Source organism: Bufo bufo, chromosome 3 (genome assembly GCF_905171765.1).
Source record: "Bufo bufo chromosome 3, aBufBuf1.1, whole genome shotgun sequence".
Classification (NCBI taxonomy): Eukaryota; Metazoa; Chordata; class Amphibia; order Anura; family Bufonidae; genus Bufo; species Bufo bufo.
The window spans coordinates 396,699,938-396,716,625 of NC_053391.1; the positions used below are offsets into that span (position 1 = coordinate 396,699,938).

General features: G+C 43.6%; 1 protein-coding gene across 1 annotated transcript; it reads left to right on the forward strand.

Annotated features, from left to right (window-relative positions):
• Positions 1-5,052: 5,052 nt before the first annotated feature.
• Positions 5,053-14,938, forward strand: CHCHD2 (coiled-coil-helix-coiled-coil-helix domain containing 2). Its single transcript, XM_040424803.1, has 4 exons — positions 5,053-5,213; positions 7,664-7,907; positions 13,402-13,558; positions 14,710-14,938. Exons 1-4 carry the CDS (start codon positions 5,164-5,166, stop codon positions 14,715-14,717), a joined length of 459 nt encoding a protein of 152 aa, XP_040280737.1. The 5' UTR covers positions 5,053-5,163; the 3' UTR covers positions 14,718-14,938.
• The last annotated feature ends 1,750 nt before the right edge of the window (positions 14,939-16,688 follow it).

Here is a 16,688-nt window from a genome sequence, read left to right on the forward strand (position 1 = left end):
GCTGCTCTGAACAGTGCATGGCTGAGGCTGCAGCTGCCTCAGCCATGCACTGTTCAGAGCAGCGCTTCAGAGCGCTGCTCACTCACATCATATAAGGGGTTAATTATAGTGCGTCCGACGGCACGGCGGGGCGCAGGCGCAGAAGATTGGGCATGAGCGATGCCGGGAGGATTGAATTGCGCATGCGCAGGATCGGGACTGGGGAGAGTTCTAGCCCCGCCCAGCGAAGTGAATAATGATGAGCTGGGCGGGGCTTAAGAACGGCAGTTGGGAAGGCTGGCTGGGCGCATTTTCACATGAAACGCCGCCCCTTGGGCAGATTGCTGACCGCAGATGCAGGTTATAAAACTTTATATTTCGCTCTTTATAAGGTGGACAGGGGGGATACTTATATGCTTTTAAAAGACTCTATAAGACCTGTAATGTGATATATCTAACTATATATGCTGATTTCGCCTGTCAGTGTCCCTTTAAGGCCTCTTTCAGACAGGCGTTGCGGGAAAAGGTGCGATTTTTCCGCGCGAGTGCAAAACATTGTAATGCGTTTTGCACGCGCGTGAAAAAAATTGCGCATGTTTGGTACCCAAACCCGAACTTTTTCACAGAAGTTCGGGCTTGGGATCGGTGTTCTGTAGATTGTATTATTTTCCCTTAGAACATGGTTATAAGGGGAAATAATAGCATTCTGAATACAGAATGCATAGTACAATAGCGCTGGAGGGGTTAATTATTTTTTTTTTAAATAATTAAACTCACCTTAATCCACTTCATCGCGCAGCCGGCATCTCCTTCTGTCTTCATCTTAGCTGTGTGCAGGAAAAGGACCTGTGGTGATGTCACTCGGGTAATCACATGATCCATCACATGATCTTTTACCATGGTGATGGATCATGTGATGACCGGAGTGACGTCACCACAGGTCCTGTTCCTGCACACAGCTAAGATGAAGGCAGAAGAGAAGCCGGGCTGCGCGATCAAGTGGATTAAGGTGAGTTAAATTATGTTTAGTCACTTACCTGGAAATCCACTAAGGATTGGAGAATAGATGAAAATCTCCTGATCCAGGTTCAGGGGTCTGGTAAGGGAAAGAAAGCTTCCATAGCCTCGATTGCAAGATGGGTTCAGTTTGCCATATGCCATATCTTGTGCTTATTCGGCGAGAGGTCTGCCCATTCCAGAGGGGTTTGGGGCCCACTCAACTAGGGCAGTAGCTACTACTTGGACAGAGGCTTCCTTATCTCAGATTTGCAGAGAGGCCACATGGTCTTTGCCCCATACTTTCTTAAAACACTACAGGTTGCCTCTGGACTCTGATGCTGCCTTTGGGAGGAAGGTACTGCAAGCTGTGCCCCCCCCCCCCCCCCCCCCCCCCCCCCCTCTCCCTAATTTTAAGTTCATAGTTTAGTCTGCATGGGTAGGGGAAACATAAATTGCTTACCGGTAATTGTTTTTCTTGAAACCCATGAGAGCATCCCAACATTTTCCCAACCCTTTTTCTTCTTTTTTTATGGGTTTATTCTTGAAGTTGTTATATCCCAGTTTAGTTGGGGAAAGAATGTACCATATTGGCTCCCTGGCTGGGGTCTATCTCTTTTTCCTTGCAAATCACTGAGGTGTGGTGGGGTGTGAACTTTTTATATCCTCAGGTTTCCTGTCCTGGATGGGAGGTCCATCACACATGGGTGCTGTCATGGGTTTCAAGAAAAACAATTACCGGTAAGCAATGTATATGTTTTCAGTTTGGGGAAATGTCGCATGCGAATTCTGGTATGTTATTTATCTTCGCATTGTGCTGTCAGAAAATGGCCAAACTATCAAAATATAAAGGCATTTATCCGACACAGTGAATGCTGCAACAGAACAAATCCTGATGCTCACACTGCCGGCAGAGGTCTGGATGTGGGAGAGTAGGGGGAGATAGCTGGTGCCAGCAGCTGACGTTCTGCACAGTACCCTTATAGCTGCCATCCGGCCATAGTTTATATGCTTTTGTATATTTAGTATCTATAGATATTTAGCCTATTTCCTAATAGTGAGGATGAGCGCACCCCTCTACTTCATGACTGTGGCAGTACACTAATCGTATATATAGATGATACGGCCAAAGCTGTCACCGCTACACAGACTGTGCCAGAGGCCAGGCCTTGTAGGATGCCTATTCATGTAATGCTAATACGCGTAATATACAGCAAGTTCTGCAGTGTATTATAGTAGTGCTCAAACGATCCTCTAGCAGGACGAAAAAAGTTTTTAAAAAGTTTTTAATGAAATGGTATAATAAGAATATATAATTGTAGTCCGATAAGCCAAAGGTCAGTAACAGTAATGTAGCAGAGATAAGTATGCAGCATATTGGGGACGAAGCAAAAGAGGAGTCAACAAGCCAGGTCAATTAAGAGTGACAACATAAGAAATCTCAAAGACAAGCAACCCTATCAAAGGGAACATGCAGTCCTATCCAAATTTTGACCATTCATTTAAATCTCTGCTCTTTCTGTGCTAAGGAGTCTAGTGGGCGGCCCTTCTCAGTAACTGAGCGTGATCTCTGTATGAAGTCCTATTGGAAAGGCTGTCAATCACTGATTAGGACCTCCCACTGGACTCCTAAACCGGAATAATCAGATTTAGGCCTCATGCACACGGCTGTTGTTGGCCGAATATACGTGCATCGGCCATTTGTACACTGCATCACGGATGCGGACCCATTCACTTGAATGAGTCTGCAATCCAGAAGGTGCGGTGCGGAATGGAGGCATGGAAGCACTACGGAGTTCACCTCACGCATTCTCGCCCGTGTGAAAGAGGCCTTAAATGGTAGTAGCCCGCCAAAAGTCAAATCTCTGTAGACATAACTATAAAAATAAAGTTATGGGGGTCACAATACAGTGATGACAAGAAAAAAAATCAAATTTTTTCTAAAGTCCCCCCCCCCCCCCCCAGTATTAAAATGCAAGAAAAACTATACCTGTGTCCGTATCGCTGTAATCGTACTGACCTGGAGAAAGAAGAGCACAAGTCATTTATACAATTGCTTTATTTATTCATTTATTTTTTTCTTTCAAAAATCCATCCTATTTGGACGTTTTTGCTGCTTCCCACTAAATTGTATACAATATTAAAGGGGTTGTCCGGGTTCAGAGCTGAACCCAGACATCCCTCCGTTTTCCCCCCGGCAGCCCCCCTGACATGAGCATCGGAGCAGTTCATGGTCTGATGCTCTCCTTTGCCCTGCGCTAAATTGTGCAGGGCAAAGGCATTTTTTGGAGATCCGGTGACGTACCGGGGCTCTCCATGGGGCTGCCAAGAACCCCGGTGACGTCACCGGCACTGATGGGCGGGATATAGCTCCAGTAAAACAGCTAGGGCAGAGCTAAAGCCCGCCCCTCAGAGCCGGTGACGTCACCAAACACACTGCCGGGCTGAAGTTTCCGCCCAGCAGTGTTATTGATAACAAAAGAGCCCGTTCCCTGACCGATTTAGCGCAGGGCAAGGGAGCGCATCGGAGCATGAGATACTCCGATGCTAGCCTCAGGGGAGCTGCCTGGGTGAAAATAAGGGTATGTCCGGGTTCAGCTCTGAACCCGGCCAACCCCTTTAAAAGATGCCATTAGAAAGTATAACATGTCCTGCAAAAAAACAATCCCTCACATGACTATGAACGGAAAAATAAAAACGTTATGGATCCTGGAAGACAGGGAGCGAAAAATAAAAAACTGAAAATCACTGCGTCAGGAAAGGGTTAAATGATGCCATTAGAAAGTACAACTTTTCCAGCAAAAAACAAGCTCTCATACTGCTGTGAGGTGAAATATTTTTGATTAAAAAATTATGTTTTCGGGAAGGTATGGAATAAAAAAAATGACGAATTGCAGGGTGCTGAATACCTTATAACAGGCTCTAAGGCCCCTTGCAGACGAGCGAGTATTCCGCGCGGGTGCAATGTGTGATGCGAACGCATTGCGCCCGCACGGAAGCCGAAACCCATTAATTTCAATGGGGCTGTGTGCATTAAATCGCATTGCACCTCCTGCTAAAAACGTAACAACTGAATGCGATCGCAGGCAAAACTGAATGACTTTGCCTGCGAAATTGCGCATTTTTCACTGAACGCATCCAGACCTAATCCGGACATGCTCGTCTACAAGGGGCCTAAAAATAGGTTTAGCTACTTTGCCCTAAATTTCTATTGGCTGGCAGCCAGAGAGAAGAAGATACACGGAGCGTGTCCGGATTCGGTACGGATGTGTTCAGTGATAACTGCGCAATTTCAGAGGCAAAGTCATTCAGTTTTGCCTGAGATCGCGTTCAGTTGGTTTTATCGCGCGGGTGCAATGCGATTTTATGTGTTTTGCACACGCGTGATAAAAAAACCTGAATGTATACAAACATCTCTTAGCATTGCTTGCGGATGTGATTTTCACGTAGCTCCATTCACTTCTATGGGGCCAGCGTTGCGTGAAAATCACAGAATATAGAATATGCTGCGATTTTCATGCAACGCACAAGTGAGGTCCGGATTCCGTATGGGCGCAATACGTTTGCATCACGCATTGCACCTGCGCGGAATACTCGCTCATGTGACAGGGCCTTAGGCTTTCACACTTCTGTTGCCGGAACTGCCTGCCGGATCCGGAAATACGTATGCTAACGGGTATTTGTTTCCGGATCCAAATACCGTAAAAGGGACGGAACGGAAGACATCCTGATGCATACTGAACGGATTGCTCTCCATTCAGAATGCATTAGGACAAATCTGATGCGTTTTTTCCCGGTATTGAGCCCCTGTGACGGAACTCAGTACCGGAAAAGAATAACGCCAGTGTGATAGTAGCGCTGGCGGCGGATTTAGAAACATGAGGGCAAGTATGAACATGTCGTCACGGTCAGGACACGTCACGTGTTACTTCACGACGCTTCGTCATTTACATAACTGCTGCGTCACGCTTTGACCTTCACATTTCCGACTGGACATTTTCTAGAAGCCCTGCTATGGGCGGAGTTAATAGCTAGTCTCGCTACGTGAGGGCGTGCTACGTCACACGTCAGAAGTGATATTAGCGTGCGGCAAGGTTAGTGACGCAATCACATTGAAAGCAGCACTGTGGTGAAGGACGTGAGGAGAACGAGACCCAGTGGGATTCAGCCTTTACCGATACAGTAGTCATGCCGAGAGGAAGCCGCAGCCGAACTTCACGGATGGCAGCGCCTGCCAGGTACAGTATAGTACAAGCGCGGCCATGTTTCTCTCGGGAGAAGGGGCCCTCAGAGCCGGCTTCTCCGGTATGTGTCACGTGCGGCCGTCTATGAGGAATCTTTTAGGTGTCTGATCTTACGGCACTGTATAGAACTAGAGCTCATGGTAGGCCAAAGTCCGTCAGCAGAGGTTACAATAAAGGGCTTCTCCGAGACTTTCAACCCTTTTTTTATATGGGCAGGCAGGAGTTAAAAAACAAAAACGTTCCTGTCCGGCTCCAGCACTGTTCTGGTTCCCGCTGGAGCCGGCCAGTGGCCTCTGGGTGACGGGTTTACCGGTCAGCAGCTGTGGCGTGTATACAGCAGGTCACAATTCTGGTCCAAATGGGGTCCAAAGACAGTGCCACTGACTGGCAAGTTCTGAAAATGGGTTCCCTATCTGAGGATACATATCTGATCAATACCCCACTGCTCCCATGCTGAAGCTTCCCTGGTCCCACATCCTCTCTGGCATGACATAGTGGTGTGCTGATGTGGGGCATGGCCCCTGTCTAACCCCTTAGGTCTCCATGTTCCCCTCCTGACCGAGGGGGACTCTAGACTCGCCTGTGGTTTCCAAGGATAACCCCTTAGAGCAGCACAGGAAAAGATACGTGTAAGATTTTTGGTCTATAATGGTTTTGACCTTCTTAATTAATTTAAAATTACACAAGAAAGCGCCTAATCCCCACAAACATCAATAATAAAAACTCAGTAAAATGTCGCAGATTTGCATTATAAAAAGCATCAAAACTGTGAGCATTCCTACTCCCTTCACTGAGGGGCTGTCAAACCGGCATGCATCTGCCTTAGACAGTACCCCCCGGCCAAGGTCACTTAAAAAAAATTCACGCCGAATCTTGAATGGACATGCAATGTAAAATTAATTGATTCTTACTCACTTCACTGGGGGAATGTCAAACAGGTATGGTATTATGATACCTGAGACAGTATCCCCCGGCCAGGTTCGCTTATGATATATCAGTGGTCGAAATCCACACACATCCAGACTAGGCTCATCTTCTTCATTTTCTTTATTTAATAGGGCTCAACGCGTTTCGGGGTGTACATAAAAAAAAACCTTCCTCAGGAGAAAAAGATTACTGAGTTTTTATTATTGATGTTTGTGGGGATTAGGCGCTTTCTTGTGTAATTTTAAATTAATTAAGAAGGTCAAAACCATTATAGACCAAAAATCTTACACGTATCTTTTCCTGTGATGACCTAAGCGTTTAGCCTGGTGCTAAAGCTACTTTTTAGCAGCCTCCCCTATTGTGGTTGTTTGTACTTTTTTTTGTTTTTTCTTTCCAATAACTGAGTAATAGTCCCATCACCGTTGGCGCCCTGTGAGTGGGATACCTTTTGTGCAAAGGTTCTCTAATCTCCTTCTTTTTCCTTTTTTTCTTCTTTTGTCTAACCCCTTAGAGGCCACACCACAGTTGATATTGACTGTGGCATCCAAGTGGTTAAACAGTTCCCCGCTGGTACAGCGGGCAGTAGCTGCTGATGGTGTGGGGTCAGTGAGCCTGCACCATTGTGAAGCAGAAGCCATATTGTGCATCACCTTAAAGGGGTTATGAAAGAATGGGTGTGGTTTTAGGGGAAAAAAAAGACCCTGCCCTGATGTCCTCAGAACATGGCCGCAGACGGAGGGGCACTTGACCAGACCCATGCATAGCCAGCCCTTCTGGAACATTTCTGTATGCTGGCTGGACAGCTTGGCCGGGTCTATGATGTGTGGTCAATGCTGCAGCCTGCTACATGTAGTTATTGGGCGCCATTTAATACACAGTCACTTGTTTGCCTGCTGAGTTAGGGTACTTTCACACTTGCGGCAGAGGATTCCGGCAACCCGGACGCAAACGGATGCATTTGTGAGACAGATCCGGATGCAGATTCGTCTCACAAATGCATTGCGATACTGGATCCGTCTTTCCGGTTGTCACCTGGAAAAACGGATCCGATATTTTTTTTTCTCATTTTTAAAGGTCTGCTCATGCGCAGACCACAAAACAGGATCCGTTTTGTCGGAACACTTGGGGCCGGGTCCGGCATTCCGTCAAGTGTTCAGGATTTTTGGCCGGAGAGAAAACCGCAGCATGCTGCGGTATTTTCTCCGGCCAAAATACCGTAAGAGGGACTGAACTGATGCATCCTGAACGGATTGCTCTCCATTCAGAATGCATTAGGATATACCTGATCAGTTCTTTTCCGGTATAGAGCCCCTAGGACGGAACTCGCTAGTGTGAAAGTACCCTAAGTTCTCTGTTGGCAACATCAGCTGGCACACATGAAGTAGGTTGTTTGGGCAGACTTCATGTACATTTACAGTATGGAAGCCATAATAAACAGGTTTCATATATTCATCAGGCGTTTAGATATGTTTCCTTGTAAGCGAGCAACTGATGATTTATTACTTTTGATTCTTCAGCCGGGCACCCGTGATGAGGCCCGCTCCGCCACCCAGAGCACACCTGCCTGCAGCACCTGCTCCTTCTGCAGTTGGACCAGCAGCAGCAGCCCCTAGACAACCCGGTCTGATGGCACAAATGGCAACCACAGCAGCTGGGGTAGCCGTTGGTTCTGCAGTGGGGCACACTATAGGACATGCCATGACTGGAGGCTTTGGTGGTGGAAGCAGTTCTGAACCTGCAAGAGCTGACATCACTTACCAGGTAAGACCAGTAAATTACGTTGGGGCTTTGGCAGGTATGAAGAAAGCATCCATTATCTGTCTAAAGGCTTATTCACACGTCCGTAGTGCTCCTGTGGCCGTATTGCGGCCCGAATACGGCGGCCCTGCAATACACAGGGCACTGGCCGTGTGCATTCCACATCACGGATGCGGACCCATTCACTTGAATGGGTCTGGAGGTGCGGAACAGAAGCACTACGGAGAGCTTCCGTGGGGTTCCGTTCCGTGCTTCTGTTGTGCAAGAAATAGAACTTGTTCTGTCTTTCAAGTGAATGGGGTTGCAGTCTGCATGCGGCTGCCCCACGATCGGTGCCCGTGCATTGCGAACTGCAAATTGCACGGGCAGCACACTGTCGTGTGAATGCGCCCTAAAGTTTATTGGACTATATAAAAAAAAATTGCATAAACAGGAGCATCAACTGGCAGCTCAGTATGCGCATCGGAACAAGCGCTTAAAGATGGATTTAGACGAACCAATAATTGTCCAGATTATTGGGAACAAGCGTTCCTGCGAAGGCTCATCCCGATAATCTAGGCATCTAAAAGTGCCGCTGATCACCGAATGAACGAGCAAAATGTGTGACAGGCTGGTGTTTTTGTTAATTAGGTGGTGTTTGGGAGGGGGGGGGTTCTGGGGTTTGTTTAGAAAAAACACCATTATAAAAGCCACTACCAAAATCGCATGCAGTATGGTAAAAATTCAGACAACTTTTATGGATTCTTTTTAGTGAAATAAAAACGCCAGAGCAAATTTGTGTGTGTGTATAGGGGGTCCTTAACACGTTCAGGACCTTGGACGAGAATGCTCGTCCTAACTTGCAGGTACTTAACGCGCTTCCCCACAACTGCTGCCGCGATCAGCAGCATGGGCCCGTTTGATGCTGACAGCCGGGCCCCTGCTGTATCTGCCAGCAGCGGTGAAAACACCGATGCTGGCGGTTTAACCCCCTGTATGCCGCGGTCACGCTGACTGCAAAGGGGGTTTGCGGCAGCTTGTACATCCCAATCGGTTCCCCGAGGGCCCCAGGGCTGGGTCTCCTAGGCAACAGTTAGCGTTTTACAGTGTAAGACACTGACAGTTCAATACAGCACAATACAGATGTATTGTGCTGTATTGAAACAGGGATCAGACCCTGTCCCATAGTGGGACAAATAATAAAGTGATATTAAAATTGAAATTTTAAATGTTTCAAGTAAAAAAAAAAAAAAAGCACCCTTTTCCCAAAATAAAGTAAAAAATATATATATTTTTTTTTTTAATCACCTCAGCTCCCCTAGTTTAAACCCCCTTAATGACCAGACCACTTTTTACAATTCTGCACTACACTACTTTCACGGTTTATTGCTCGGTCATACAACTTACCACCCAAATGAATTTTACCTCCTTTTCTTCTCACTAATAGAGCTTTCATTTGGTGGTATTTCATTGCTGCTGACATTTTTACTTTTTTTTTTTTATATTAATCGAAATTGACCAAATTTTTGCAAAAAAAAGACATTTTTCACTTTCTGTTGTAAAATTTTTCAAATATAACTACATTTCTATATACATTTTTCTCTAAATTTATTGTTCTACATGTCTTTGATTAAAAAAAAATGCAATAAGTGTATATTTATTGGTTTGGGTAAAAGTTATAGCGTTTACAAACTATGGTACAAAAATGTAAAAGAAATGTGAGAGAAATATCTCTGTAAAATTACAACTTTGTATAAAAAAATGGGAAAAGTTGTCTTTTACAGAGATATTTATCTCACACAGTATGGGTATATGTAAAAATGCACCCCAAAACACATTGCCCTACTTCTCCTGAGTACGGCGATACCACATGTGTGACACTTTTTTGCAGCCTAGGTGCGCAAAGGGGCCCAAATTCCAATGAGAATCTTTACGATTTCACAGGGCATTTTTTACGCATTTTGATTCCAAACTACTTCTCACGCTTTAGGTCCCCTAAATTGCCAGGACAGTATAAATTCCCCACAAGTGACCCCATTTTTGAAAGAAGACACCCCAAGGTATTCTGTGAGGGGCATGGCGAGTTCCTAGAATATATTTTTTTTTGGCACAAGTTAGCGGAAAATGATTTTTTAAATATTTTTTCTCTTACAAAGTCTCATATTCCACTAACTTGTGACAAAAAATAAAATTTTACATGAACTCGCCATGCTCCTCACGAAATACCTTGGAGTGTCTTCTTTCCAAAATTGGGTCACATGTTGGGTATTTATCCTGCCCTGGCATTTTAGGGGACCTAAAGCGTGAGAAGAAGTCTGGAATATAAATGTTTAAAAAATTTTACGCATTTGGATTCCGTGAGGGGTATGGTGAGTTCATGTGAGATTTTTTTTTTGTCACAAGTTAGTGGAATATGAGACTTTGTAAGAAAAAAAAAAATCAATTTCCGCTAACTTGTGCCAAAAAAAAAATCTTCTATGATCTCGCCATGCCCCTCAAAAGTGATCTTTATAGCGCCGCAGCGATTTTACGGTGTTTTTGCAGTGATCAGGAAAAAAAAATTCTGTCACTGCGGTGGGGCGGGCTAAACACAAGTGTGCGCACAAGATCAGGCCTGATTAGGCGAACACTGCGTTTTTTGTAGAGCCTATAGAACATGTCCTATTCTTGTCCGCAATTGCGGACAAGAAAAGGCATTTTCTATATAGTTCTGGCAATGTGCAGATCCGCAAAATGCGGAAAGCACATTGCCGGTGTCCGTGTTTTGCGGATCCGCAAAACACATACGGACGTCTAAATGGAGCCTTACAGGGGGGTAATCAATGACAGGGGGGTGATCAGAGGTTAATAAGGGGTTAAGAAGTGACAGGGGGGGGGGGGGGGGGTGTGGTGTGGTGATTGGTGCTACTTTACAGAGCTGCCTGTGTCCTCTGGTGGTCGATCCAAGCAAAAGGGACCACCAGAAGACCAGATAGCAGGTATATCAGACGCTGTTAACAAAACAGCGTCTGATATACCTTTGAGGGGTTAAAAAAATCGCATCTACAACCTGCCAGCGAATGATCGCCACTGGCAGGCTGTAGATGAACTCGTTTACCTTCCGATCCTGTGAACGCGCGCTCCTGTGTAGACATATTGGGTATCGAGGTGTCTGTATCGACCGGCTCTATAAAAATATCACATGACCTAACCCCTCAGGTGAACACCGTAAAAAAATAAAATCCGTGCTAAAAAAAAAATTTTTTGTCACCTTACATCACTATAAGTGCAACATCAAGTGCTCAAAAAGGCGTATGCCCCCAAAATAGTACCAATTTAACCATCACATCATCCCGCAAAAAAATAAGCCCTTACCTAAGACAATCGCCCCAAAAAAAAAAAAAACGATGGCTCTCCGCCATAGACACTAAAACATGATTTTTTTTCTGTTTCAAAAATGCTTAAAAAAGTTTTTTTAAAAGTTGACATATTAGGTATCGCCGCGTCCGTAACAACCTGCTCTATAAAAATACCAGATGAACACCGTAAAAACACCGTAAAAAAAAAAAAGAAAAATCATGAAAAGTGTAATAGCAAGCGATCAAAAAGTCATACGCACCCCAAAGTGCCAATCAAACCGTCATCTCATTCCTCAAAAATGATACCCTACCTAAGACAATTGCCCAAAAAACAAAAAAACTATGGCTCGGACTATGCACTAAAACATATTTTTTTTAAAATATTGTGTAAAACTTAAATAAATAAAAAAGTATATATATTAGGTATTGACACGTCCATAACAACCTGCTCTATAAAAATATCACATGACCTAACCCCTCAGATGAACACCATAAAAAAAACGGTGTAAAAAAAAAAGCCATTTTTTGTCATCTTACATCACAAAAAGTGTAATAGCAAGTGATCAAAAAGTCATATGCACCCTAAAATAGTAGCACCCAAACCGTCATCTCATACCGAAAAAAATGAGCCCCTACATAAGACAGTCGCCCAAAAACTATGGCTTTCAGAATATTGAGACACTAAAAAAATGTTTTATTATGTAAAACTGAAACAAACAAACAAAGTCATATTTGGTATTTTCGCGTCCGTAACAACATGCTCTTTAAATATACCACATGATCTAACCTGTCAGATAAACATTGTAAATGACAAAAAATGAAAACTGTGCCAAAACAGCTATTTTTTGTTACCTTGCCTCACAAAAAGTGTAATATAGAGCAACCAAAAATCATATGTACCCTAAAATAGTACCAACAAAACTGCCACCTTATCCTGTAGTTTCCAAAATGGGGTAATTTTTGGGGGAGTTTCTACTCTAGGGGTGCATCAGGAGGTCTTCAAATGTGACATGGCAACTTAAAATTATGCCAGTGAACTCTGCCTTCCAAAAACCTTATGGCATTCCTTTCCTTCTGCGCCCTGCCGTGTGCCCGTACAGCAGTTTACGACCACATATGGGGTTTTTCTGTAAACGACACAATCAGGGCAATAAATATTCAGTTTTGTTTGGCTGTTAAACCTTGCTTTGTAACTGGAAATAAATTGATTAAAATGGAAAATCTGCCAAAAAAGTGAAATTCTGAAATTTCATCTCCATTTTCCATTAATTCTTGTGGAACACCTAAAGGGTTAACAAAGTTTGTAAAATCAGTTTTGAATACCTTGAGGAGTGTAGTTTCTAAAATAGGGTAATTTTTGGGTGGTTTCTATTATGTAAGCCTCACAAAGTGACTTCAGACCTGAACTGGTCCTTAAAAAGTGGGTTTTGGAAATTTTCTGAAAAATTTCAAGATTTGCTTCTAAACTTCTAAGCCCTGTAACGTCCCCAAAAAATAAAATGGCATTCACAAAATGATCCAAACATGAAGTTATTAACACATAAATTGACACATGTCAGATTTGCTAAAAATTGCCTGGTCTTTAAGGTGAAAAATGGCAGGGTCCTTAATGGGTTAAGCTGATAGGGGGAAATGTATCAAAACTGGAGTAAAATAGAACTGGCTTAGTTGCCCATAGCAACCAATCAGATTCCACCTTACATTTTTCACAGCTCCTTTGGAAAATGAAAGGTGAAAGCTAATAGGTTGCTATGGGCAACTAAGACAGTTTTCTTTTACATCTGTGACATATCAAGGTTTTAATTGTGGGGGTCTCCATGCGGTGGAGAGAAAATCACTCAGAGGACTCCTCGCCGCAGGAGACGGACTCCTAGACTTTCTATTGAGGCGGTCTATTGCAGAGAGGTGAGAGGCAGTGCTCTCCATGAGCATTCAATCAGTTGGTGGGGATCGCAACAGAAATGTATAGGAACGAGTAATTACACCTGCTCACTGGTGCAGATGCAACGGCGAGAAGGTAAACAATGAAGAGGAGGCAGCGCTGGCATGGCGCACGCCTTCTGTTCAAACAGCTGAAGGGCGGGGTGTCGGACCCCCTCCGATCTGATATTGATGACCTATCCTGAGGATAGGTAATCAATATGGACAACCCCTTTAACCAAATGTCTATTTTATTTTAGGAACCTACTGCTCCTCAGCCAGCGTACCAGCAGCAGTCTCAGTACACGCCATGTCAGTATGAGATGAAACAGTTCCTGGAGTGTGCTCAGAACCAGGGCGACCTGAAGCTGTGTGAGGGATTCTCAGAGGTGCTCAAACAATGCCGCTTTGCAAATGGTAAGCATACGGGGCACCTGAATGTAGTAGTGGGAAGAACTACCACAGGTTACATCATCATAGAGAAGATTATTGGGATGACTGAGCCCTGTATGTTACATGTACCTGTCCATTATTCTTTGCTCCAGGCGGACAGAAAATGGCTTACAAAGCCTCTCCTATATTTCCCTTGTAGATGTATTCCAGATACTTTATCACCCCTCCCCATCCCCTTAATAAAGGTGGATCTACACAGCCCCATGGAGCAGGCTGTTGTGGGGAAGAAACTGTTCCCAATAACTACCCGCTTGTTAGTGAAGGTAAAGAGCTACATTTACATGCAGCCATGATCTCCACAGTATATGGGTGAGCGATGACTACTGCCATAGCTCGTCCTTCTACAGATTCATGGTTTCTGGGCACGGCACAATCTGATGATTTAGTTGTCCACATGAAAGATTGTTTCTTGCTCGTTCATCGGGCGATGTTCTGCATCTTTACACGGGCAGATTATCGGGAACTAGCATTTGTATGACCGTTCGTCCCTAATAAGCTGCCTACAAATGGGCAGTGTAAACCCACCTTAAGGGTCCATTCACACGTCCGTTTTTTCTTTCCTGATCTGTTCCGTTTTTTGCGTAACAGATCTGGACCCATTCATTTTCAATGGGTCCTGGAAAAAATCGGACAGCACAATGTGTGCTGTCCGTTTCCGTTGTTCCGTTCCGCATGTCTGTTTAAATATAAAACATGTCCTATTCTTTTCCGCAAAATTCGGATCCTGGTACAATACAAAGTCAATGGATCCGCAAAAAACGGAAGACATTCGGATGTCATTACGTATGTCATCCCTTTTTTGCGGATTCCGTTCCTGGAAATTACATTTTAATTTTTATTTATTTTTTTCAAAGAAATCCAAACAACTTTTATTTGCTTATTGAAATTTATACATGTTTCCGTTTTTTGCGGATCCGCAAAAAACGGATGACATACGGAAACATTTTCAGGAACAACGGATCCGCAAAAAAACGGACCGAAGATCGGGATATAGAAAAATACTGACGTGTGAATGTACCCTAAGCACCCACTAGTTTAACCCCTGCACGCCTTGACCATAGTATGCCTAAAAAGATATTCATCTCTCCATATTTACCGTTGTTTGTTTGTTGCAGGTTTATAATGAACATAGAAGAATGTTATTGAATAGAAATTGCTGGACCTGAAGATTTAGAGATGACGAACACACAAGGCACTTTGTGGAGTAATTCTTTAACAAGTCTTATGTGTGAAGGGAGATGTGAAAGAATGGTTGTAGAGGAAGCTGTCTGGCAGGATATATCCTTGTCTGTAATGTCATTTTTTTTTCTATTTAAATAAAACCTCTTCAAATCTGGAATAACACGCCTTCATCCATTTTTGTGGTAAATTGCAGAATAATTTTCCGTAATGAATTGAGAAAGCAGTGGTGCTAATAACACAATAACACACTAAATTAACACAGTAACACTAAAACCAAGAGATCTAGAAACAATGGATTTCTGTAGTACAGTATTATATACACAATATGTATTGCAGGATACAAAAGCACTTCCTAGATCCACCGCTGTGGGAACATCACACAAACTCTTGCTTCTGGTTTTCCTTCCAGTCCCTTTTTCCCGATTGAAGTCATTAGGAGTTGAAAGATTGCATGCACTGAGGTTTTTAATAATGTGGCATGGTTCAAAAAATATTTTTTTTTTCACTGCAGCATGTAAATGGAATTCTGAAAGTCTGGCTGATTCCTAATTTTATTCTGTTTTTGTTTTGTTCAAATAAACACAAAAAAGAAAAACTTCCTTGGTTTTTTTGGTACAGTATAATGAAAAATAGGTAAGACCCTGTTTTGGCACTTAAAGGGGTTGTCCAGGTAAAACAGTTCGGCATAAGGTCTCATGCACATGACCTTATGTATTTTGCGGTCCGCAAGTTGCACATCCACAGAATACGGATTCCATCCATGTTGCCTCTGCATTGGTCTGCATTTTTTGGCCAAGTATAGGACATGTATCTTTTTGCAGAACGGGTATATAGGTGCGGAAATGACACAGATAATCCGTGTTCTTTCCACATCTGTATGTCTGTTCCGCAAGATGCAGACCATTAAAGTCAGTGGGTCTGCAAAAAAACACAGACTGCATACGAACTGCACCCATATTTTGTGGATCCACGATTTGCAGACTGCAAAAGTGATGTGGCTGTGTGCATTGGACCTAAAGTAAATAAATGAAAGAAGGCATACTGCCACTGCAGCAGTAAGGCCAAGTTCACACTTCAGTTCTTTGGTCAGTTTTTGTGAGCCAAAACCAGTAATGAAGCCTACTCGGGTAACAGGTATAAGGGCTCATTCACTCGGCCGTGCCCGTATTGCGGCCACTGGCCGTGTGCACCCTGCATCGCAGATGCGGACCCATTCACTTGTCCACAATCTGGAAGATCGATTCAGAACGGACGCATGGAACTCTGTAGTGCTTCCTTGGGGTTTCTGTCCATGCCTCCGCACCGCAAAAAATTAGAAAGTATTTATGCTGAGCTGTTTTGAATTTTTTTTTTACTGGTCAACCCTTTTAAGCTACTTTCACATCTGTGTTGTTAATGGTCAATGGGTGCCAAATGCATTTTTTTTGCTAACAAAAAAAACGGATCCCGCAATATTGGTTTACATGCCAGATCTGGTTTGTTCTGTTTTGCAAACCGGACACAAAAACCACAGCTTGCAGCAGTTTTGTGTCCGGCAACTAAACCGAATGGATGCATACAGTTAGGTCCATATATATTTGGACACTGTTTTTATCTGTTTACTAAAACCTATTCAAGTTATAGTTATATAATGCACATAAAGTCCAGACTTTTAGCTTTCATTTGAGGGTATCCACATTAAAATTGGATGAAGGGTTTAGAAGTTTCAGCTCCTTTACATGTGGCACCCTGTTTTAAAAGGGACCAAAACTGAACGTCTGAACTTCCACTTCATCTGTTCAAAATCCATTGTAATGTACAGAACAAAAATTAGAAAAATGTTGTCTCTGTCCAAATATATATGGACCTAACTGTAATTGACAATGAATGGGGCCAAACTGAACCGTTTCATTTCGGTTTTGAGATTCCTCTG

Coding starts and splice junctions, on each gene's coding strand:
- CHCHD2 (XM_040424803.1), top strand. CDS start 5,164: ATGCCGAGAGGAAGCCGCAGCCGAACTTCACGGATGGCAGCGCCTGCC. Junction 5,214..7,663: donor CGGATGGCAGCGCCTGCCAG/GTACAGTATAGT, acceptor TTGATTCTTCAG/CCGGGCACCCGTGATGAGGC. Junction 7,908..13,401: donor GAGCTGACATCACTTACCAG/GTAAGACCAGTA, acceptor ATTTTATTTTAG/GAACCTACTGCTCCTCAGCC.